This window comes from Triturus cristatus, chromosome 4_2, assembly GCF_964204655.1.
Source record: "Triturus cristatus chromosome 4_2, aTriCri1.1, whole genome shotgun sequence".
Taxonomy (NCBI): domain Eukaryota; kingdom Metazoa; phylum Chordata; class Amphibia; order Caudata; family Salamandridae; genus Triturus; species Triturus cristatus.
In genome coordinates this window covers 486,132,213-486,155,360 of record NC_140586.1, presented here as the reverse complement: position 1 = coordinate 486,155,360, position 23,148 = coordinate 486,132,213, and the positions used below count along the sequence as shown (strand labels likewise).

General features: G+C 43.6%; 1 protein-coding gene and 1 long non-coding RNA gene across 2 annotated transcripts in view; one reads left to right on the top strand and one right to left on the bottom strand.

Moving 5' to 3' along the window:
* The window catches only part of ST6GALNAC5 (ST6 N-acetylgalactosaminide alpha-2,6-sialyltransferase 5), a 727,364-nt gene that overhangs the window by 559,715 nt on the left and 144,501 nt on the right, over nucleotides 1-23,148 (top strand). Inside the window, exon 4 of the mRNA XM_085602041.1 lies at nucleotides 23,007-23,114. Coding sequence (XP_085458167.1) covers nucleotides 23,007-23,114 — 108 coding nt within the window. The remainder of the gene's footprint in view (nucleotides 1-23,006; nucleotides 23,115-23,148) is intronic.
* The window catches only part of LOC146834584 (uncharacterized), a 133,347-nt gene that overhangs the window by 40,522 nt on the left and 69,677 nt on the right, over nucleotides 1-23,148 (bottom strand). The window lies entirely within an intron of this gene.

Genomic DNA, 23,148 nt, shown 5'->3' with positions numbered 1-23,148 from the left:
GGAAACCATCCATGAACCTACACCCGATAATGTGAAATAGGGGCCTTTGGCTACAAGTCAACTGGTAGAAATCTGTGACGGTTCCACTAACTGGTAATAGTATGACCTGTGTTGGGATTTCCGCTCATGTGGCAGACTGACCTTATTAGATACTTAGGTATAATATACCATCAAGGCATTCCTCACCATCTTTGCTGCAAACTACGTCAAAACTTCGCACAACCTGGAGTCGAAGATAGATTGGTGGATTAGGCTGCCCCTCACAGTTGCCAGCGGTATTGCATTTATGAAAATCATGGTGCTACCAAAGCTTCTGTATTATTCCCAGATTATCCTCATCCCACTCACTATGGCATTCTTTGAGCAGTTAAACACACTCATAATCAGAGTGGCATGTGTGAGGAAACAGCCGAGATTGACGTGGGGAAATCTACAGCTGCCACACACCATGGGGCTTGCAGCACCTAACTTTGAGGCACATTATTTGACTGTTGAACCCCAATTTGCACAACATGATACACAATTCTAAGCAACGACCTCATTGTGATTTGGAGGAAGGAATGATAAGTCTTATCTCACTACATGGAGCATTTTTCCAGAGGAAAGTAACGCATCTTAGAGAAGTACACACGGTTAGGTGCACAGCATGACGATGGTTTAAATTAGCAACAATATTCTGAGTGACTACGCCATACTCACCTCACATTCTGATATTATTCAAGTCACAATTTCTAACTGCACCAGAATAAACAATGGCTTTAAAATTGACAGTGGAACTTACTAACAATGGGAAGCCTGGTCTCAGAGAGAACAATAACAACATATCACGAACTCCAAGGGGAAGACACAGATAGCCTAATAAACATGTTAACATGTCAGAAACTCCTCCATGCTGTAAAAACAATCTTCCTCTGCTTCACGGAGGAGCTGGAGCAGTGAGATCTGGTCACCCCAGTCCTAGCTAACCACCACCCCAGAAAAGTGGTGACTTAAAGGTACAATTTAGTAATGGGAGGGTTGATAACAGAAAGTACACAATCGTCACAGACGTGGTGACTGAACTACGTCTGGAACTCAGTGGCCCATCCGCTGTCATGAACTTTGAGATCTCCCTTAATGGGAAGTTACGCCTGATTCACTTCAAGTTTATTCACAGATTCTGCGATACTCCGGCCAAGGGATGCCTGCTTGAAGACAACCATTGTGGACAGTGCTCTGCTCCATATGATTACTTTATAAATTTATCATGGCATCGTCCAAGAGTGAAGGAATTTTAGGGGAAGTGGGGCAAGCACTGAATGTCATGACTGAGGGTGAGATTGCTCTAGATCCGCTGACAGCCCTACTGGGGTATGTCAAATATATCCCTAAAATCTATAGAAATTTGGTCGTTACTGCTCTTTTACTGGGAAAGTGACAATGACATGGGTAAGGGGCCTGCACTTCAAAAAATGGCTTAAGAACATGGCACTCTGCAAGCAACTTGCCAGTATTTATACCTCAACACTTCCTGGCACACTTGAAAACAAAACTGGATCAGAAGTCCCAGCCAAATGTCCTCTCCTGCTTTGAAAATAATTAATGTCAATGTGTATTGCTAAACGTTGCAGTGTACTGCAGTGTACCAAGGGTCAATATGTAATTGGTGATATTGTAAGAAGATATGATATGCCTCTAAATCACTGCAGTCCTAGCGATGCCCTTGTACAGACAAAGTCACCATAGAGAACCATGTAGAAAACATCTGTGTAACACATTCACTTCCTTACACCCCGTACGAAACACCTTGACTGTCAAAGTAAGATATTGGAGCACAAAATACTGCTGTTCCATGATCCCTGGTGATCCTTCTTGCTAACCAATTCAATAAAAAAAAAAACTTTATTCGGTACAAGGCCATAAAAGAATAAATATCATACATACATGTTGTAAAAATGAATAACACATTGCAGTGGGATCTCAAGCCATTTACAAAACAGTTTTTCAAATTCATCAACATTACAAAGTGAATAAACACAGCATTAGTCAATAAAAGAGGTCACAGTGCTCCTGATTTTAAGTGCATGACGAATAAAACCCAGTACTGATACACAACAACATTCAGACTGTAGCAGTTGATGACGGAGCAAACAGACAGAAAAGGAACTAGAACCAGTAAGTAAGTAATTATCTTTATTGCATGATTAATAAAAATCTTTGCAGAAAAACTACATTCAAGAACACGTGGGCAAAAAACGCATAAAACAGCTTATTTCATTACAGTAAGTTTAATTTAAAACCTTTTGAAATTTGCAGTATGTTTATACTGTTATTAAAAATATTGGAATGTAAAATCGCATATACTGTGCAAGGATTAAAATGCAATGAGGAGCTAATACTTCAAATTGACAATTATTAGACTAATACTATTTTCTACGCACCACACCGTGAGATCCATGATAGAACTAACAAAAAAGGCTAGCATAATCATCGTAATGAGTGAGGAGATTTTAAAATTGGGACAATACTTGACAGTTAAAAATTTTACAACTGGTTCTAGATTTTGAGTTGAATCATTTATAATCGATTGTTATGTTATGTTATGTTATGTTATGTTATTTATTCTTTTGTATAGCGCACGGCTACTCAAAAAGAGTGTCCCGGCGCTTTTTTTGGAAAAGGAAGGCTGCAACACAATAACATAACACCGTTAAAAAAACAGGACAGAATGCCAAACAAATACATGCAGGAAAAACAGGTTACTGGGTAAACAGCCAGGTTTTAAGGCCTTTTCTAAAAGCTAGTAGGCTGGTAGCTCCCCGCAGAGTAAACGGCAGAGAGTTCCACAACTGTGGCGCCAGTAGTCCAAAGGAGCGGCCTCCCAGGCGAGCTCTCTTCACACGCGGAACAATCGCCAAAAACAGGGATTCCGACCTCAAAGACCGGGTCGGCTGATAGAAGACCAGTCTCTTTTGAAGATACTTTGCTCCCACCGCGTGGAGAGCTTTGTAGGCCAGAGTCAGAGCCTTGAAGGCGATCCGTTTCCGGATAGGGAGCCAATGCAAGGTTTTCAACAGGCCCGATGCACTGGCTCGTCTATTTAATCCAAAGATTGCTCTCGCAGCGGCGTTCTGCACCACTTGGAGCCGCTGCAGCAAATACTCTGGCAGGCCCAGGTAAAGAACGTTAGAATAATCCAACCTGGACCCGATCAGAGCCTGCACTGTCAGTTTCCTATGCTCCTCAGACAGCAGGGGAAGAAACCTCCGCAACATCCTAAGGATGCCGAAGCAGGTGCCCGACACCCCGAGGATCTGGGATTTCAATGTTAACCCCTTATCCATCTTGACCCCCAGATTCTTGGCGACTTGGGAGGAGCAAGACGGAGGAAACATATTAATCGGCCACCAGGCCTGCCAGTCTGGCTCTGTGTCGCACCCAAAGAAGAGTACCTCAGACTTATCGGAATTGCACTTGAGGCTGTTCAGTTGGAACCATTGAAAAACAGCCCCAAGGCAATCCCGGATACTCTCCCCGTCAAAGTCTCCTCCTCTCTTACACGAGAAGAGGAGCTGGGTGTCGTCGGCGTAGGATACGATCTGGGCCCCATACGACTCCGCCAATGCCGCCAACGGGGTCATGAAGATGTTGAATAGGGTCGGGCTCAAGATAGAGCCCTGTGGGACCCCGACTCCCAGAGGCGGCATCACGGCGGAATCTGGCGAGGCCCAGACCGTTTGCCGGCGGCTGGCTAGAAAGGAGGAAAACCAGCCGAGCACCGTCCCCCGCAGACCTATCTCAAAGAGTCTTACGAGAAGGCCATCATGGGGGACGGTGTCGAACGCCGCCGACAAGTCCAACATCACCAGCATGGCTTTGCCCCCAGAGTCCAGAACCCCTTTAATGGTTTCTGAGACCTCAAGGAGCGCAGTTAATCAGCGATTCATCAGCGATTCATCAGCTAACAGTTAGATTTAACATTATTTTTACTGTACTCATAAAACGTACCAGTCTGCATGCTAACTGAATGTCTCCTCCTTCAAAACAAGCTTTTAATGCTTGGCTACGTGTTCAGGCCTGTCTTTGGTTCCAGAGTGGTTTTAATAATAGTCTTTGCTCTTTCTCTAGACCCTTGCAAATGCACAGTAAATGCAGAACGTCCTCCTTAGGGTTGCCGTACAATCCACAGTTCGTTATTGTATCTAAATGTTTCCATGGTAGGAGGTGTTGGTTTACCGGTAAGGTTCCCATCCTCAATTGCCGATAAGATTCCTTCACAGCCCTCGAGAACCCTATTCCCAAATACACTTGTGGCCGCGACTTTGTATAACTCTGGATAACAAACCATCCAATTGCCCTCTTGGTCAGTGTAGCTTTATCTTCTTCCAGAGATAATATCCTTACTGTTTTGTTTACAAGCTGCTTAAAACATTTGTGAGTCCCATTAGTTTCCCAGAGGTCATGTAAAGCAAGAGAGCATTTTGCCGTTTGAAAATAGACTATTGCTGGGCTGTCTTTGTTCCTTTCCAGCTCTTTACATGAATATGAATTCAGGATACCTGTCTCAGCCCCCTTTATTTTGTGCCAGCATTTGGAATAGGCACCCTTACGTGCTATTTGCTGTTTTTGGAGGCGAACTCTAGTCTTGACTGTGCTGGCGAAGTGAACTGTGGGAGGTTAAATACTATTTGCATTGCTTTGAACACTACTTTAACCAAAATGGTCTTGTCTCTCCCTCTCATACATTCAACACTGTAAGTAATAGTTTGTAGCAGTCTTGCTCGAAGCACTTCTAGTAGAGGGGTTACATTTAGACCCTTTATTTTGTACCTAATGTTCTTTAGTGCAACAGCCAGTGTGATCCCTCTAGTTCTGATTGCCGCTTTTTGTTGCCAAACGATCCCTTCCTGTCAAAGATTATACCCAGATACTTATATTCTTTGACCACCTCCAACTGCTGACCCCACAGTACCCACGAGGTTGGTGTTTTTTAACTTTTGGTTTAGAATCATCACTTTAGTTTATACATAACCTGTTCTTGTCTGAGAAGCTACTTTTAGTGCTTATAAGATGTTGCACGCCTACTGGGGTTCGACTAATCAATATTAAATTGTCCGCATACAGTACATTTGACAGTGTTAGGCCCCCTAGGTTGGGGGCATGATGGTTACAATTATCAAGCTCTGCTTAGAGATCGGACAAAAAGAGATTAAACAGGGTCGGGCAAGGATGTAACCCTGCTTCAATACCTTAGTGGTCGATATTTTCCTTGATCGACAGGTGCCTGTCCCCAGCTTTATTTGAATCCATGTGTCAGAGTGAAGTAAAATTAACTGATTCAAAAGTTTCAGATCTATTTTCCAGCCAGAAAATTTAGCTCAAAGTTTCCCCCTGTCTATACTGTCAAAAGAGAACATATAGTCAATAAAGTTGTTTCACCTTTTAGCCAGCAGAAGTTCAAAGTTTGGTCATCTGAAAGGAGGCCTTACCACGTGCGCCTCAATAAAAACCATAAATACAGTCAAAGAACTGATGATGAAAAACATATAAAATAATGGAATTAACATAATACAGATGGAGATAGCAGGCCCCAGAAAAAATAAACAGCTAATAATGGTAAATACTTATTTACACCTTGTAAGTGGAATGGTTCTTCCAACCAGGTTTCTTGGAGTAAGCTTAAGTCAAACTGCTGGAAGTACATCAATAGATCTTTATTCATGGTTTTTGAACCTAGGCCATTTATGTTCCAAGAACAAAGTTTTAACTGTGGAACATTCTTTTCCTGTTCCATGATCGTTCATGGGCCTACGGATCTAGTATTGATGGCTTTTGCTACCCAGGGCAAGTCTTTTACTGTGTTGTTCTCACGTTTGTCCCAGAGACTCGTGGTATCCCTGACCATAGCCTCTACAGAAACACTTCGGGCCCCTTTTAGTACAGATTTTGTGGGTCCGCCGGACCACTTGCTTTTTGACATATTTTCGTTGTATTCTTGGGGATGCCGAAGTAATGGCTCTGGATAACCAGCATTGTGATGGAGTTTTATGCAGATCCCCCATGCTTCTAATGGATGTTCCTCCTTTAAAATTTTCTCCACTGTTTCCCCTGTGGTCCAGGTAGAATTTGTTATTTCTTGTTCCGACAGATGTTTAAGTTGTTCGAATTCTACAGATTACAGGTCTTGAGTGATTATGCCAACCAGGTTACTGATGGAAGTTAGCAATCAGAGAATATTGCTTCTGTTTAAAATATCACTCGACCTTTTGATTTAAACTCTGGAATAAACAAAATTGTTTTGGAGTCATTCCACCGGAAACGTTTTGAGGTGTTTCATTTCTTAACTCTGTTTCCCTCCACCGCAATTTTCGGAGTGGTTGGGGTCATTACCTGCCTGATTTACTATTTCCACTTCAAAGTTAATATCGGCTACTTCTGCCGGCTTTCTTGGTACTTTTGCAGCAGCAGCTTCCTGGGTGTCTTTTTTCCCTGTTTTTGCCTTTTCCACGCTGTCTGCGGCCTGGATTGTTGGGCTTTTCGTTTCTAAGGTTTTGCTTTCAGTCAAGGATTTCTTTCCTGCTTCTTTGTGGGGATCCGTTTTTCCCACTTTTTCCTTTTCCACAATACTGGAGGCAGATGCTATCGGACAAATGGCCTGTGAGGTCTTACTTTCACACACAGGTGTCTTTCCAGCATCTTCGGATCCCGTTGGGCAAAGTTCATTAATGATTTTCTGCTTCTCATGCAGGGTTGGTAGGTCACTAATTTCTCTTTGTTCTGTTTGAATCCCCATTGGGGTCTTACTCGCTAATAGGAAGAAAGACTTTATAGAGGAGGTTTTATTCCTCCCTTTGCTCCTCCATTTGCGTTGTTGTTTCGACGATTGCCTTTTGTTAAACAGTATGTCCCCTTCTTATGGGTTGCTTAATTGCTTAGTGGGGCTGCCCGGATGCTTCTTTTCTTGTTGAAATTTGTCTGGGAGCCCTATTTGGTCCGGCCCCAAAGGCTTCCACCCCTTGAAGTTGCCTTGATCCCAAGGTTTTTCTTGTTGTGCCGATCCATGGGTGACTCTTTCTCCAATTTTCAGATCTTTTATTTCCTCAGAGGGTGATGCATCCACATTATTTCATCCTTATTTAATTCAAAAAGGTTTGATGCCTCTTCTATTAAGTTGTTACGAAGATCCCTTTCTATTATTTTTCCTTCTCTATTTCCTTCTCTGTTTCCATCTGCATAAACGATTCCTTTATTTTTGGTGTTATTTGCTTTCTTTATATCTGTCAGGAGATCTCCCATTACTACCAGTAGTGTGGAGAGCTTATCGATAATTGAATGACAAGCGCAGCTTGGTGGACTTATTGCCATTTCGGATTGGACTCTCTTAATCAGATTGTTCAGTTCCGAGAGTTTGTTGTCAATGCTTATAACATGCGCGGCTAAACAATTGAGGAGAGTTAATTGGATATCCATCTTGTCTGAGGTATATTCCATAACCTTTGTTGAAAGTTGCATGGTATTTAATAGGGACACCCATAATTATTCTCTTCTGTTGGTAAATCCTCAGTCTCATCCTTTGTTGTATTCCCTGTTACCTGCTGTGTCATGTCGCCTTTTCCCAAGGAGTTTGTGGTGACCAGTTTTTCCCACTCTTCCGTTGTGAGAAAGGATGTGTTGCTTCCTTCGAGACTAGGAATCTCTACTTGTTCGGCACCAATCATCTCTGTTCTACTGTTGGAAATCATAGACATGGAAATTGACTGGTGTCCTTCTAAGGCATTGGACAGTGGGAACAGTGGTCGTTAAGGCCTTTCCCTGACCCCGACAATGTTGTGTTCTCGTATCTGATCTAATAGGGTCTGGAGGTAGTACATCTTGGCTCGTTTGTGGGGCCCTTGCTTCCTCAGTTTTTGTTAATAGTTCAACTGTGGTGGAGGTGTCGTCTTTTCTTTCTGAAAGCGTATCAGAGATGGAGGCAGAGGCTTTTACATCTGGATTGGTCGCCTCTGCATCTTTCGTTACATGTTGCAAGCCCGGATTTTAATATTTGGTTCCAATGGAATTCTCAGAGCCTCCAGGAAATTGGTAATGAGTGAGTTCCCTGAGGTTTGCCTGGCTTCCTTATTCCTTATTTCAATAATCTTAACAGTAGACTCGTCTTTAGAATCCTTGTTGTCTTTAACTTGCTTTCGATCTTAATCTTGATCTTGGCTGGGCTTTCCTCCTCCGCTTCCATCAATATTTAATTCCAAGTACTGCTGCCTTCCACTACCGTTTCTCTGTGTGAGCTCAGTTGATGTACCTGATGTGTCTATTCTCTCTGTTCCCTTTTGAGTGGGTTTTTCTGGATGTAGTGGAGAGGGGAGTCCCCTTTGTGTGTTGTTGGCGAAATTTAGCACTGCCCCCGCGTCTTTTACAAAAGAAAATTTTGAATAGATTTTGGGTTGGTAGCAAATTTTTGGTGCTTTCACAAGTGGTAACGCTAGTCACTATATATTTTACTATCTAATTCCACCAACAACTCGTGCTCCATGTTAGCCGTCGTGTCCGTTGTAGCCGGTTTTTCCTCACCACTGGTGGATACGTTGAGGGATACTTTGAAGATCTTGGTTTTCTTTTTCCAATTATTTATAACACTTGTAATGACCGCCTTTCTTTCCCCGACCTCATATCTGTCTAGCTGTAGAATTATCGATAGTTTTGTGGTATTGCAACTAGCTAGAACTATTTTGTTTGTGTGTATGATAAGCAGCTTTTAATGTCTCTGCAGAGTTAGGGCTTACCTGGGCGGTAACACTCCAACTTTGCTTAAATTGGAAAAGTAAACTGCAGTTTTAATTCGACCCGCTAGCTAATGTAATCTCTAGCTATCAAGAGCACAAGGGCCACCGGGTAGAGTGCATTTGTTCTGCGTTCCTAGGGATAATGCTCTGTTTTCTGGGGGTTAAAGGACAGGGCAGGGGCCAAAGTCTTATTCAAAATTAAGGTCAGGTCCGATGTCAAAGTCGAAGTGTAACAGTCCCTGTAGAGGCGCACAGCAGGCGGGAGCAAGTGGGGGCAGGCAACCCAATAATTCTTTGTTTCGCCGAGCATGCACTGCCTTGCACTACCCTCCTGCCCTCCTTGAACGCACTCCTCTTGAGCGAGCAGAGCTCACAAGTAGTCCACAAGCCGCACCTGACCTAGTTGGGCCGCATCCATGGGGTACCCGAGCTCACAGTCCGCAACCACCTCTTAATGGTGGACGCGCTCGCTACTCACCACACCGGTTATCGTTGCTTGGGGGTGTTCGGTGTTGCTGGGTGATGCTGGCGGCACTTGGACTGCTGATCTATTCAGGTTTGGTAAGGTGGAAGGGGTTCTGCTACCTAGAACTGGAACCAAAAGAGCACAGTAATGGCCATTACAAAAAAATGCCCTTGGTCTAGAATAAAAACTGCAACAAAAAAAACATAAAATGGGCCAAGGGTTACTTAGAACACCCATCACAAGGACAGGGAGGTAAAAAAGAGAACCATGATCCCTGCTTAGGGTGGGCTACCACAAAATACAAAGTTCCAATATAAAATGAGGCAGATAAAATCTTCTTTCCAAATAATTCAGGTATGGTAGTGTTAGACCTGGCATCATAGGTGTGGGTTTCCCCAGTATTTTTGCCTTTGCCTCCTGTTATTTAGGTGTGTGTAGAACTTCGTTTTTACTGGTCTAGATGCTTTTGGCACTTTGCCACTGCTGTTCAGTGCCAAAGTGCAAGTGTTTCCTGTAAATTGTGTTTATGGATTGGAGATTCCATGTTTGGTTAATTTATTTACTACTAAGTCCCTAGTACAGTGCACTGTGTGTGCCCAGGGGCTGTAAATCAAAGGCTGCTAGTGGGCCTGCAGCACTGATTGTACCACCCACAAGACGCCTTTCAAAGGTAACTCAGACCTGTCACTGCAGTGTCTGTGCGCTGTTGTGACTGCCATGTCGACTTGGCAAGTGCACCCACTTGCCAGTCCGTAACCTTCCCTTTTCATACATGTGAGCCACCCCTAAGGTAGGCCCAAGGTACCCCTGTGGGCAGGATGCAGTGTATGTGAAAGGTCGGACATGTCCTTATGTGTGTGGCATGTCCTGATAGTGAAATACTTCCAATCTTATAAATATAACTTCCCATTGGGACAGGGTAGGAAGGTAAAGCTTAGCAGGCCTGAATTCAGAATATGAAGATGCATCTTTTAGTGTGGATGATTTTTACATTCCGTGCTTGATTACCACTTTTAGAAAGTAGGTATTTTCTTGCTTAGCCATCCTGTGTGCCTCTGCTAGGTTTGTGTATTGACTGTCTGGCATTGGAGTGAAAGGGGCTGGGGATGTGCAATCTGGTCAGACAGCCACTTGAGGGGGCGGGGGTGAGGTGTGTCCTGCTTTTCCAGGGTGAGTCAGGGTTGGGCTGAATAGACTTGGGCGGCATTCAGAGTAGGGGGAGGAGATTTATTTCACACCTGAATGGGCATGGTCTGCCGTGGACAATGCTGTCTCCACCTCCTGCCAGGAAGCTGCACCAGAGAGGACAGAGCTGGTTGTGGCTGGGCAAAGAGCTTCCCAGCCACCAGAGAACAAATACGTTTGTGCTATAAAAAGTGGGGCCCAGACCCCAGACTCTTAGATTACTTCTGGAATTCAAGAGCACCCTTTGCCAAGGAGAAGAGCTGGAGAAACTGAGGATCAGTACTGCCCCTTTGCTGTGTGCTGTCTGGGGTTGGCCTGCATTGGCTGTTTTGCCAAGGAAAGGACAAGGACTTTGCTGTGTGCTGTTTCCCCTGATTGAGGAATATCACAAAAGGGCTTGAAGTAGAGCTTGCCTCCTGTTCTGTAGTCTCAGGGACACAAATATTTCATCCCCAGCTCCTTAACTCCCTTGCTGAGAGTTTTGATCTTCCAAGAGGTGCCTGTTGCTGTTCTGGGCCCCTGGAGGTTGTTCCTGCTGTTGGGAGCAGAAAACGTAACCCAAGGAGCTGAAGTGTGACACATCTGCACCTTTTTCCAATGCATTGCCAAAGAAACAGACGCAGCGCCTGCCCGCGCTTGGAGAAATCACCCCATGGTGCATCGAGGCACCGACCTATGAAGGCAGAGATCACAGCACCGATTCCAACCCAGCACCTGCTGTGCAGCTGCCAGAACCAACGCATCGTGGTGTTGATGGTGACCTCAGCTAGGCCTACCAGTGCAAGGGGTTCGCCCTTCTCTGCACAGAGTCCTCAGACCAATAGGAAGAAGTTGGCACAGAAACTGGAATAGAAAATACAAAGTTTAATAAACCTCATGAGGTGGAACTACATTCACACAGCACCCTTCGGTGTTGAGTGAAGTACCACACTGAACAGAAGAAGCATGGTCCTTTTATACCCACACAGGAGCTGAAAAAGGCGGTACAAGTACACATGAGAATAGTTATGCACATAGATGGTCATACAGAAACTGCACAGTCAACAAGTAGGAGGAGTAATAAGTTACTGACATCAGTTAGAACAGCCTGACAGTTCTATACTAGGAACAGGTGCACTCTACTAGCTAAGCACATTTGCGCATGTGCAAGACTCTGGGAGAGGGAAACAGCAAATGTCCAGCACATAGCTAACTAAAATGGCTGCCAAATACAAAATGGCTTTCAGCTCATGCTAAGAGATTAATGCAATCTTCAACAGTGGGACTGCGGCTGAAGAAATCAACGCATTGCCGTTGCCGATGCTGCATCGAGAACCAACACATCCCCAATCACCACACATCATACCGGGGTTCAAGTCTACAAGAATGCCAGCGCCGCAGTAAGAAACTTACGCATCACCTCCCCACACAGTAAGAAACCGATGCATCACCTCCCCTTCAGTAAGACACAGATGCATCACCTCTCCTGCGTGGCAGTCAGGAACTGACGCATCACCTCTATTTTTCTAGACTGGTGTGGTGTTCATTTGTAGTGTTTTTACTGTATTACTGTACGTGTGCACAAATGCTTTACACACTGCCTCTGAGATAAGGCTGTCTGCTCATGTCAGGCTAACAAGGGGGTGAGCAGGGGTTATTTTAGAAGTGTATTCCCCTAATGCTGACTACGAAGAAGGGTTCCTATTTGGACAACGGTGAAAACTATTTCCAACTAGAGACCCCCATTTCTCACAGGTAGCATTCCTCGCCCTCAGTCTGCTTTAGAACTAAATGGTGGACGACAGAGGTCATAGATTGCTGTTTTACAAGCCTGGAATGCAAGGAAATGAAATACGATTTTACCAATATTTTTAAGCTTCCATTAGTTTCTTGTGGTTTGGGAGAGAACTTAGACAGTCCTATAGTTATAAATGTCTTTTGGACATAAGCAAGCCAGGGGATTACGGCTGCATGATCTAATTTAAACAGTCTGTGAAAATTATTTGACTGAACGATGTGTGAAGCAAGCTCCAAATCTTTAACCGTAGCAGCAGTGGGGCAACCTGAACTAGACCCTCCAAAAATGCCAATCCAATTGTCAAATGATTAATGAAAGTAGCTGCACTACTCGGCACAGTGAGTAACCTACAGAGGAATTAATTCTCCATTGTTTGAAGGTTGGCCTAATCTCTGGCGGGCAAGCTTCAAACAATGGAAAATCAATTCCTCTGTAGGTTACTGGTAAACACAGGCCTCATAAATCCCCTGAGAAATGTACTTACCCTTAGAAAGAGAAATAAGTTATCTAATGAAGTCTTTTTGAAAACCTAAAAATTGCATCAGCCGCCCCCTTGAATTAGCCTGCTCTCTGGGACAAAAGGTTACCCCAGCTAAAAATCTGAAAATATCAAAACCCCATAATAATTAAAATTGGTTACTTTTGCTATGGGGATCCCTGCAACATGATAGGAGCAGTAGAGCATATTCTTGGGACCACAAGTCATAACAAAAGATTTTTATGATTACATTTCAGTTTGAGTCCCCTCATAAAATCCTTAAAAATAGCCAACAAAATCTAGAGGCCATTTGCGGCATGGGCAATTACAACTGTGCCGTCTGCATATCATAAAACCGGGATGATGCAGGCACCAAACCTGGGAAGGTCTTTTCCTTTTGCCACTAACTCCTTCTCAGGGTTGTTAATATAAAAAGGAAATTAAAATGGGGCTAATATGCAGCCCTGCCTTACACTCTTGTTGGAGTTACAAGCACGGGTGCAATCTCCATTTACATTATAATGCACCTGCACTGTAGTGCCCCAATGCAAGCATTTTAGTAGGTCAACTAAGGCAGGGTTAATCCCAGCCTTCCCCATCATAATCCATAGCTTGTCCCTGTCCACCAGGTTGAAGGCACCCGACAGGTCAGTGAAGGCCATGTGGAGTGTCCCGCCTCTGGCCTGAACATGTTTACCGCAGATCATAAGTAGATTCAATGTTTGTTCAATGGTTCCTACTCCTGGTCTGAAACTCTACTGAGCCTTGGAAAAGAACTTATTTTCCAGGGCCCAGTTCTCTAGAAGTTGGAGAATGACTCGCCCTAAGATCTTGATCAAGGAAACTAGGAGAGAAGTGGGCCTGTAGCAGGAGGGTTGGTTCCTTCTCCCTTACTCAGTGGTAGGAACACATATTGATTCCTTCCAGATGCTTCTGAGATCTCCACCTACCACTTTTTAGAAAATGTTAGTCAACAGGGGCACACAGAGTGAGGGTTTCTGTGGACAGGAACCCCATCTGAGCCTGGCGCCTTCCCTGAAGAGGATTTAAAAATGGCTCTGGTGACTGCATTGGTATCAATGATGTTTCTTAAGACAAGGGTGTCTGTACTAGATGAAATTAGGGCTGCTGCAGTGTTTTGAAAACTATCCTCATCACTTAAGATTTTAGAAAAATGCGCAACTCATTCATCAGGAGGGATAAGGCATTCTAAGTTTGGTTTATTGTCATCAGAGAAGTAAGGTCTATTATGAATGCCCAAACTGCCCTTGAATTCCTGGTGACAGCAGTTTCTTGGAGGTCACCCCAGGCCTGCTTTCTAATCTCCACTTTTCTGGCCTCCAATTTACCTTTGCATGAACCCCTAAGAGCTCTATCTAGAGCCATATCTCGGTGGGGGCCTTTAAATCCTGCTTTATCTGTTTTTAAATCCGTGGTGCAGCGGGAATTGAACCATTTGAAGGGATGGGGTCGCTGCGGGCAGTTGACCTGTCAGAAGGCTAGATACATGCTGGCAAATTTCCTGGAAACCCTCTACAACCTGATCAGGGTTAGACTCATCAGACAAATGGGTCATAAAATTCCCATAGCCCTCAGAAATTAGCTTATGTAAAAATCATTTTGGTCCACTTTATTTCACTTAAGTCGAATGCCCTTATTATTAGAAAGTTCTAGGGCAGAGGGTTAATTATACCATGCAGATTAAAAGAAGGACAAGACAATCCCAAAACATTAGAATTATGGTCACTTCAGAGAGTTGCAACAATCAAGGAGACTTGAATGAATGGAGCAAGACGTGAAAGAACCATAATAAAATCAATTATATAACCTTTGCCATTAACTATAAAAGTAGGCAGGACAATGTCGCAAACATTAGAAAAGTCTGAACTAAAAAACATAAATTAAGTTTCGTTATACACTGATTCTAGGCATCCCCATAAGAAGTATGAATCAAATGAGTCACATACTCTTCTATACCATTAGTGACCCTGCTCTCTCGCTTTCCACCAAAGGAACAGGTGGAGATATTAAAATCACCCATTCATAAAATGCCTCCCCTGTTCGGGCAGCGCTCAAGGTAATCAGTAATACATTTGTACAACTCACTTTTCAATTCAATAGGGTGATTGACAAAATAGTTAAAATAGAAATTAATTAAAACCACGTCCATTACCCCAGGGATTAATAGCTGAAGAATTTGTGCTCATGTGGTACAAGAAATCAATTCCACTTTAAGAAAACGTTTTTGTAGAGAGATCAATAATCCCAGACCCCTCCTTAGCTCTGTCCGAGGGAGATGGAAAGGCAGATAAACAAAAGGACGGAAAACCATCAATATAAAAACCCTCTACAGCCCAGGCCTCTTGACAACTGATGACATCATAACCCTAAATAAAAAAAGAGCCAGTCCTCATTGACCTGTTTATTCCTTATGCCGGCTATGAAGGATAACCAAATAGGAAATTCTGTAAGATGAGGCTGATCATAGTATAGATTGCTCAGAAATGAGGTGGAAGTAAAAGTTACAGTGGAAGCTGACACTACTAAAGGTCATTCCAGTCATTCAACATCAGACATCCCCTCAAGGTCAGCAAAACGGTTTTCGTGTAGAAAAGGATGCTCCATGTGGGACCACGGACTGCCAGCGTGGGCAACATTAAATGAATTTAAGATGGCTTATAAAAAAAAAAGCAGTGGTAATGCACAAATGATGCCAGGGACGAACCATTTAATAAATGGCTAACCAGAGCAGGATGTCGAAAATTAATCACCACACAGTCACCTTTGGAGGTCTTCACCAAAGGCCCCACCCAACCAACTCTCCTAACCATGACGTTTACCTGCTCACTTGTATATGAATGACACAAGTGAACAACTTTGTTTTTCAAATCATGCCAATCCTCACGCCCCCTTGCTGGCTCCGGGTGCACCCCTTCCAGCATGATTACAAATGGCGAGCACACGTGGGAAGGTGCAAGCAACCTACAAGCTCAGCATTAGGAACTGGGCTGCGCCTGATTTGATTTGAGGCATAGGAGGGAACCTCAATGGTGGATGTAGATGGGTTCATAAGCACTAGCTGTAAACTCTGAACAGGATGTGCCAAGAAATGGGCTGCATGGGTACGGGAGCTGTGTGTTAACTGGCATTGGAACAGGTGGGCCGCTATTAGGAGCATGATATGTTTGAAGGAGTAGAAGAAGGGTATTTCTGACTGAAGGGATTGGTGCCACTGGTGCTGACTCGATGTTGGAAGAAAGCGTATACATTTTATCTCCCATTTGCTTTAATTGGGAGAAAACATCCAGCCTAAAAGCCACCATGATACTCTACAGATTCATAAAAAAATGGTTTACAGATCTCCAACAGGGACTCCTTAATATCAGTGTTTGGAGTATTTGCGAAGGAGTCATTAGTAAAAGGGGTTTCAGCTAGCTTGGTGCAGGGCTTGTTTGCACTATTTAGAGCGTCACAATTTTTCAGAGGTAGAGCATTGCGCCTTTTTATGTCGAGCCTAGCGGCAGCGCGCATGCACTGCTCGCTCTGCGAGGCATGCTGTAATAGAGTACGTAGTGGAAGCCTTACCCACTCTCCACCCATATTTGTCATTGGCTTGTGTAATTGTACTTCTTAAATGCTGGCTTCCTAATTCTTCAAAAGACTTGTTAGTCCCTCCTTGGTACCGCCTTGTCTCCTTTAGTTACCACCCATAACAACTGGACCTTTTATTTGGCTTGTTACCCGGTCCGCCTTATAAGTGGGTGAGCACTATTTTATTTAATGACACTGGGGACAATGGTGGCTGCATTTTTTTTGTATCTGCATGCTGAGCGCAGCGCCCGCTTTAGGGACACGGCGCTTAGGTTTTTTTTTTCTTTCTGAATTTAATTCTGAGCGCGGCGCCCGCTTCAAGGACACCGCATTCTGTTGCATATTATTTTTTAAACTTTAATACGGAGTGCAGCGCCCGCTTTAGGGACACCGTGCTCGGTTGCATTTTTTTTTAGTTTAATACTGAGCGCGGTGTCCCTAAAGTGGGCACCGCATGGGCTCTTGTTTTTTTTTAACTTTCATAATAAGCTTGGCGCGCATTTCAGGGACACCACGCAGAACCCGGAGCAGCTTCAGCTTCTTTGCTGCCCACTCCCTCCCCTCAGCCAGTCTGCGCTCGCCTCCTGTTTTGGCCCCTACCTCCCTCACTTGGGGGGTGGAGCTTAGGGGCAATCTTTTTGAAAGGAAGCCTTTGCAATGCAATAAGTCTCGCATTTACATGATTTTGAGCTTTTGGCATTGTAAATATAAATGGCAATTATTTTTGTTTTGGTTTTATAATATATATAAAAGACATTGTCATTTACAATGCCAATAGATTAAACTCGCGAAAATGTGAGATCTATTGCATTGCAAATGCTTGTTATTTTGGCTGCTTGAGAAGTATGAGTCTGTATGAAGACATCAGCTGACCTTGCAACAGTATTTTTAACCAAGAAATTCTTATTGAGAGAAGCAGGATCAGAAGGAGGATCGGGGTCCGTTTCAATTCCCGCGAGTGCTGCCATTGCTGGTTTACAAGGGGTGCTACAGTCTGATCTTTAGTTGACATTAGTTTGTGTACCGTATCAATGTGGCTTTCCACTAGTTCCAATTCACTGAAAATAGCACCCATCGCAGAAGTAAGATAATAAGTTATGAGGGCAGTGTGACCAGACTCTTTTTCACCAGATTTCCGCTGCACATTGGGTGCCTATTTGAAGCATTCTGTTTATCAAATAAAGGGCACAACTATACCTCTTATTACAAATTTGAGCAGGAATGTAAAAGCCATAGCCAAGAGAGGGGGCCCAGCCCAGCCCAACCTCATCCAAACACGGGCACAGCGGTGGGTCCACAGTCACCTCCCAATGATAGCTAACAATTTTTCTGCCATATTCAGAGTACTTTGCGCAGCAAACTCACCTACCCTGAAAAGTGGCAGCAGTTGTGTGAATTTTAAGGTCTTCTCACAATTAGACCACTATCATTCCTAATGTTGGTGATGCTTAATATCAGGTTTTGGCAGCAAAGTTTTGTTAATTTGGATTCCCAGGTGAATGAAGTTAAAACCATAGGAAAGTGGCGATGAGCTGATGTATTACATTTAATAAAGTGAAAACTAATGTATACCCTTATGTATTTATTTAAATATCTATTGATTTTTGTTCCTTTTATTTAATATATAAAGCATTACAACCAAAACACTGTACAATTAAAAATAGAAGTAAAGTGGAAAAATGAATTAAATGTCTGTAAGCATGTGTATAAAAGAAGTGTGCTGGAATGCAGAGAATAGGTTTGCTTGTGTTTTAAAGGGTTGAAAAGAGGACACAGAGGGAATGGAATATCCTTGTTTAGGGGTACAAGAGCTGAAAGAATGTGAAGAAAATCACCTTCTTTGTACTTCAGATCTTACACCTTTCTTTCAACCTTGCGTTGGAAGCGAAAAGGACTCTGTGCATTGTGATTCAGTTCAGTGCTACAATGTGTGTGCTCTGGCTATAAAAGGGTATTGGTATATTTGGTTTCACACAATTGGTCCATTTAACTTTCCTATAAGAGCATTGTAGATGGTGAAGAAAATGCCCATATATCGTGAAAGGTAAATGTGAAATGTGGGCAGCAGTATGTATTTAAACCACCCACAAATATGAATACAAATATATGTTTGTCAGGAGCACCACACTGCCCTGGCTAGGCTGCAGGTTAAGTACACTACAGTGACACATGAAGGGAAAAATGCCTTTTCTGCATAGAAAAAGCCATTTTTTAAAATGTATTCATAAGTTGTCCCTTAAGTGTAAATTGTAAACCCACAGAGCAGGGTGAAAATATATAAAATAGGGCTCATGTGGGAGTTAGTGTGCTCTCAGAGTAGAATAAGACCCAAAAGCGGTTTCACTGTGTGGACTTCATTACACATTTCCATAAACAGGCCAAAATTTGAGTAAATATTTATTGTGTATCTCCACCTGAGAAAATACTTCAAAATTATTTCTTACCAAATTTTCAAAATCTGATATAATGGTAGAGTCAAATATTTTATAATATAAGTGAAAAAAGTAACTCCATACAAATGTACTTTTCTCTGTTTGAGGCAAAACTGGTCTAAAACCAGTTTTGATACTTAGTCCTGTTCGGAGCTGGAATGCAAATCCTTGGCTGGGTGTGTTAAAAACTCTGACTCAGAGGACAATAGTGTACCTATGACCCAGGAAAAGCAGATGGTGTTAACAGCTGAACAAGTAGCAGGGATTAGCTATCTGGATTAGACTAGTACAGTAGGCAGAACAAAGGACAGCTTTAGGACTACCTCTTTTTACTTGGAGATATCAGAGAAGGTTTCTCCTATTGATTCCTTTGACACTCCTACACAGACTCCAGCCACAGTAAGGCAGTTTGGACCCTGTCAGATGGGAAGAGACCTAATCTAAGTATGGCTGTGGCTATGGAGCAGTAGACAGGTCAGCCTAGTGCTTGATGGGTTCTGGCACATTGAAACAGGTTGGGTAATGTTACAGTAAGGTAAAGAGGAAGTTCTACAAAAGCATGTAAGAGACTTTGAGAAATGAGTTAGGATTTGGTGGCAGGATTTCTGCCATCACTGGCTAATGCACAAGATAAATCTGACACCTCAACCATCACTTAATCAGAACATCCATGGACTAAAGAAGACTTCACCTAAAGAAGAAGGCCCTGCTCTAAGACACACAAAATACAAGTGTTGGTTTGAGAGATGAGCATCTAGTTTGGTATGTGGAAACAAATGTAAATTCTGGTTTGGAATCAGAATAAAATGTTGGTGGCTTTCTAGATTTAGGAGATGTCAAAGTTGAGGGGTGGTGCAAGAGGTGGAAGAGAAGAACATCCAAGAAATGCTTTGGAAGAAAATAATCAGGAAAATTCGGAGACAATAGGTTGGCAGGTTGGAAGTTTCAGGTGTGTGTGGAACAAACATTTTGAACGTTAAAGAGATGTTAGTGCCAGCGGAGTTAAGAACAAGATAAATTTGTGATCTACAGAACAAGTGCAAGTGCTCCCTGTAATTTGTGTTTATGAATTGGTGATTCCATGATTGGATTATCTGATTTACTGGTAAGTCCCTAACACAGTGCACTGTGTGTGCCCAGGGCCTGTAAATCAAATGCTGCTCGTGGGCCTGCAGCACTGATTGTGCCACCCACATGAGCAGCCTGTAAATGTAACTATGACCTGCCACTGCACTGTCTGTGCACAGTTTGCTACTGCCATGTTGACCTGGCAAGTGCACCCACTTACCATGCCCTAACCTTCCCTTTTCTTACATGTGAGTTGACCCTAAGGTAAGCCCAAGGTACCCCTGTGGGCAGTGGGAAGTGTGTGTGAAAGGTAGGACATGCCCTAATCTGTATGGCATGTCCTAATAGTGAAATACTGCCAATTTCGTTTTTCACTATTGAAAAGCTGTCTGTCCCATAGGATGGGATGGGAGTTCATTTATAACACCTTATAAATACAACTTCCCATTGGGACAGGATAGGAAGATACAGCTTAGTATGCCTGACCTCAGAATATAAAGATGCATCTTTTAGTGAGGATGATTTTTACATTTTGTGTTTGAAAATACCACTTTTAGAAAGTAGGTATTTTCTTGCTTAGCTGTCCTGTGTGCCTCTGCCAGGTTTGTGTGTTGACTGTCTGGCTTTAGAGTGACAGGGCTGGGGATGTGCATTCTGCTCAGACAGCGACTTGGGGAGTGAGATGTGTTCTGCCTTTCCAGGGTGAGTCAGGGCTGGGCTTAATAGACCTGAGCTGCATTCAGAGTAGGGGGAGGAGATTTCTTTCACACCTGAATGGGCATGGTCTGCCTGGGAGAATGTGGTCTCCACCTCCTGCTAGGAAGCTGCACCAGAGAGGAAAAACTAGTTTTAGCTGGGCAAGGAGCTTCTCTGCCACCAGAGAACAGAGAATTTTGTACTATAAAAAGTGGGTCCCAGACCCCAGACTTTTAGATTACTTCTGGGATTCAAGAGGACTCTTTGCCAAGGAGAAGAGCTGGAGAAACTGAGGAGAAGTACTGCCCCTTTGCTGTGTGCTGTGTGGGGTTGGCCTGCAGTGGCTGTTCCTACCAAGGAAAGGACAAGGCCTTTGCTGTGTGCTGTGTCCCCTGCTTAAGGAAGATCTACAAGGGCCTAAAGTAGAGCTTGCCTCCTGCTTTTGAGGTCTCAGGCATACAAAGACTTCACCCCCAGCTCCCCTGCTACTTCCTTGCTGGGAGGTCTGAACTACCAGGAGGTGCCCACTGCTGTTCTGGACCTCTGAAGGTTGTTCCTGCTGTTGGGAGTTGGGAAAGTAACGCAATGACGAGAAGCACGATGCATCTGCACCTATTTCCGACACATCACCGAAGAAACTGACATAGCGCCTGCCCACAGCTCGAGAAATCGCCACACCAAGTGCACTAATCTACGAAGTGCAAGATAACCACACCGATTCTGACGCAGGTCCGGATGTTTGGCTGCAAGAACCAACGTATCATGGGACCGCGGCTGGAGAAACCGTTGCATCCCCGATCCTCAAATATCGCATCTGGGCACCATGCCTGCAAGAACTCTAGGGCCACAGTCAGAAACCGACGCATCACCTCACAGCACAGTAAGAAACCGATGCATCATCTCCCCGCACAGTAAGAAACCGATGCTTTACCTCCTCTTCGTGGCAGTAAGGCACCGACTCAACACCTCCCCTGAAGTAAGGAGCCGACGCATCACATCCCCTGGGAATAAGGGACCGACACCTCACCTTCCCTGCGACAGTTTTTGTTTGTGCACGTGATGCATCCAAGGTACTTCGTGTGAAGCGAGTCGCATCTGCAATTTGCTTTGAAAAGAACTGTTTCCACCTTTTTGAAAGTCATATTTTGATTACTGTATTGTGGATTTTTGTTGTTTTGGTCTTGTGTGGTTTAGATAAAGATTACTTACTTATTTTTCTAAACTGGTGTGGTGTCCTTTTGTAGTGTTTTACTGTATGTGTGCACAATTGCTTTATTCACTGCCTCTGAGATAAGCCTGTCTGCTTATGCCAAGCTACCATGGGGGTGAGAAGGGGTTATTTTAGAAGTGTATCCACCTTACCCTGACTGGGAAGAAAGGTCCCTATTTGGACAAAGGTACCTACCTGTGCCAATTAGAGACTCTCATTTCTACCACTCCCTTACATTCACTGATTCATACACTCTCAAACTCTGATCCTCACTCGTGTTCACTCTCTTTGACACTCAAACACTAACACACACTGTCACTTAATTTCAATAACTCATAATCACTCAGAAACACATACATACACATGCACAGAGAACATTTTTTTTTACTTGTCATGCTTCCTATGCTGGCAACTAGCAACATAGCAAGAATTTGGTGCTGGATACAGCAAGCCATGATAGCCAATTAGCAGGCCTACAGAACTGCAAGGGCAGGTTTGAAAAGTTAAACACTAACCTAAATCCCTCTCTCAGCTTTTTGATAGGACTAGAAGCCCAGCCCTCTAAGAAACAGGGACGATACTAGGGATTCTGCCCCTGTTGCTCTGTGTGGCTTCTCATTGGCCGCAGGAAGCACTTATGTGTGCCCTGACAGCTACATTTTAGCAGATATACTGAGCTGCCTGAGACATGTGCAGTATGTCTGCTGAAACTAATGTATTGTGCCTGTATGAGAGGATCGTATTTGAACAACGACCTTCAAACATGTGAAATACAGACCTCCACCTACAGAGTGCTGTATTTATAAACAGCACTCTGTAGCTGGCTCATGCCTCAGCCCCCCCCTCCTCCTGTCATCAGGAGCCTAAAGAGGAGGCTGGCAGGGTTGACCTCTGTACTAACAGTGTTCATGAACACTGTTCAGTTTAATAATTAGCATTTGTGGCAAGAGCCACTAAGTGGCGCCTCACAGGAGGCAGGGCTGCACCCTGTAGCCCCACACTGTAGGATTTGGTGCCATTTCAATGCTTTATAAGAGGCCCTAAAATTACGCTAATGTTGGTGACCTCAGAAGTTTAAATGGTCATGTAATAAGTTAGTGGCCCTGAGCAGAGGACCCACTGCACCACAAGTGCTGCATGGGACTACATTGCACTTCTACCTAAGCCTCTCGGTATAGTATGGCAATGCACATCCATATGTGATAGTTCAAATGTGATTTTCAAAAATATTGTAAAATTTGCCCGAAACTTGCAAAAAATGTTTGTCAGAAATCCGAACCCCCTTTTTATGTAATCCAATCAGATGCATGCTGTCATTCAAATGTAAGTGTGTATTTCTTTTAGGAAGATCTCCAATACTTGGCTGAGCACGGGATGGTTCACAATGACGATTGCATTGGAGCTTTGCGACAGGATAAATGTTTACGGCATGGTGCCAGCAGACTTCTGCAGGTAGGAATCATTCGTTATTCATGATTAATTTTGT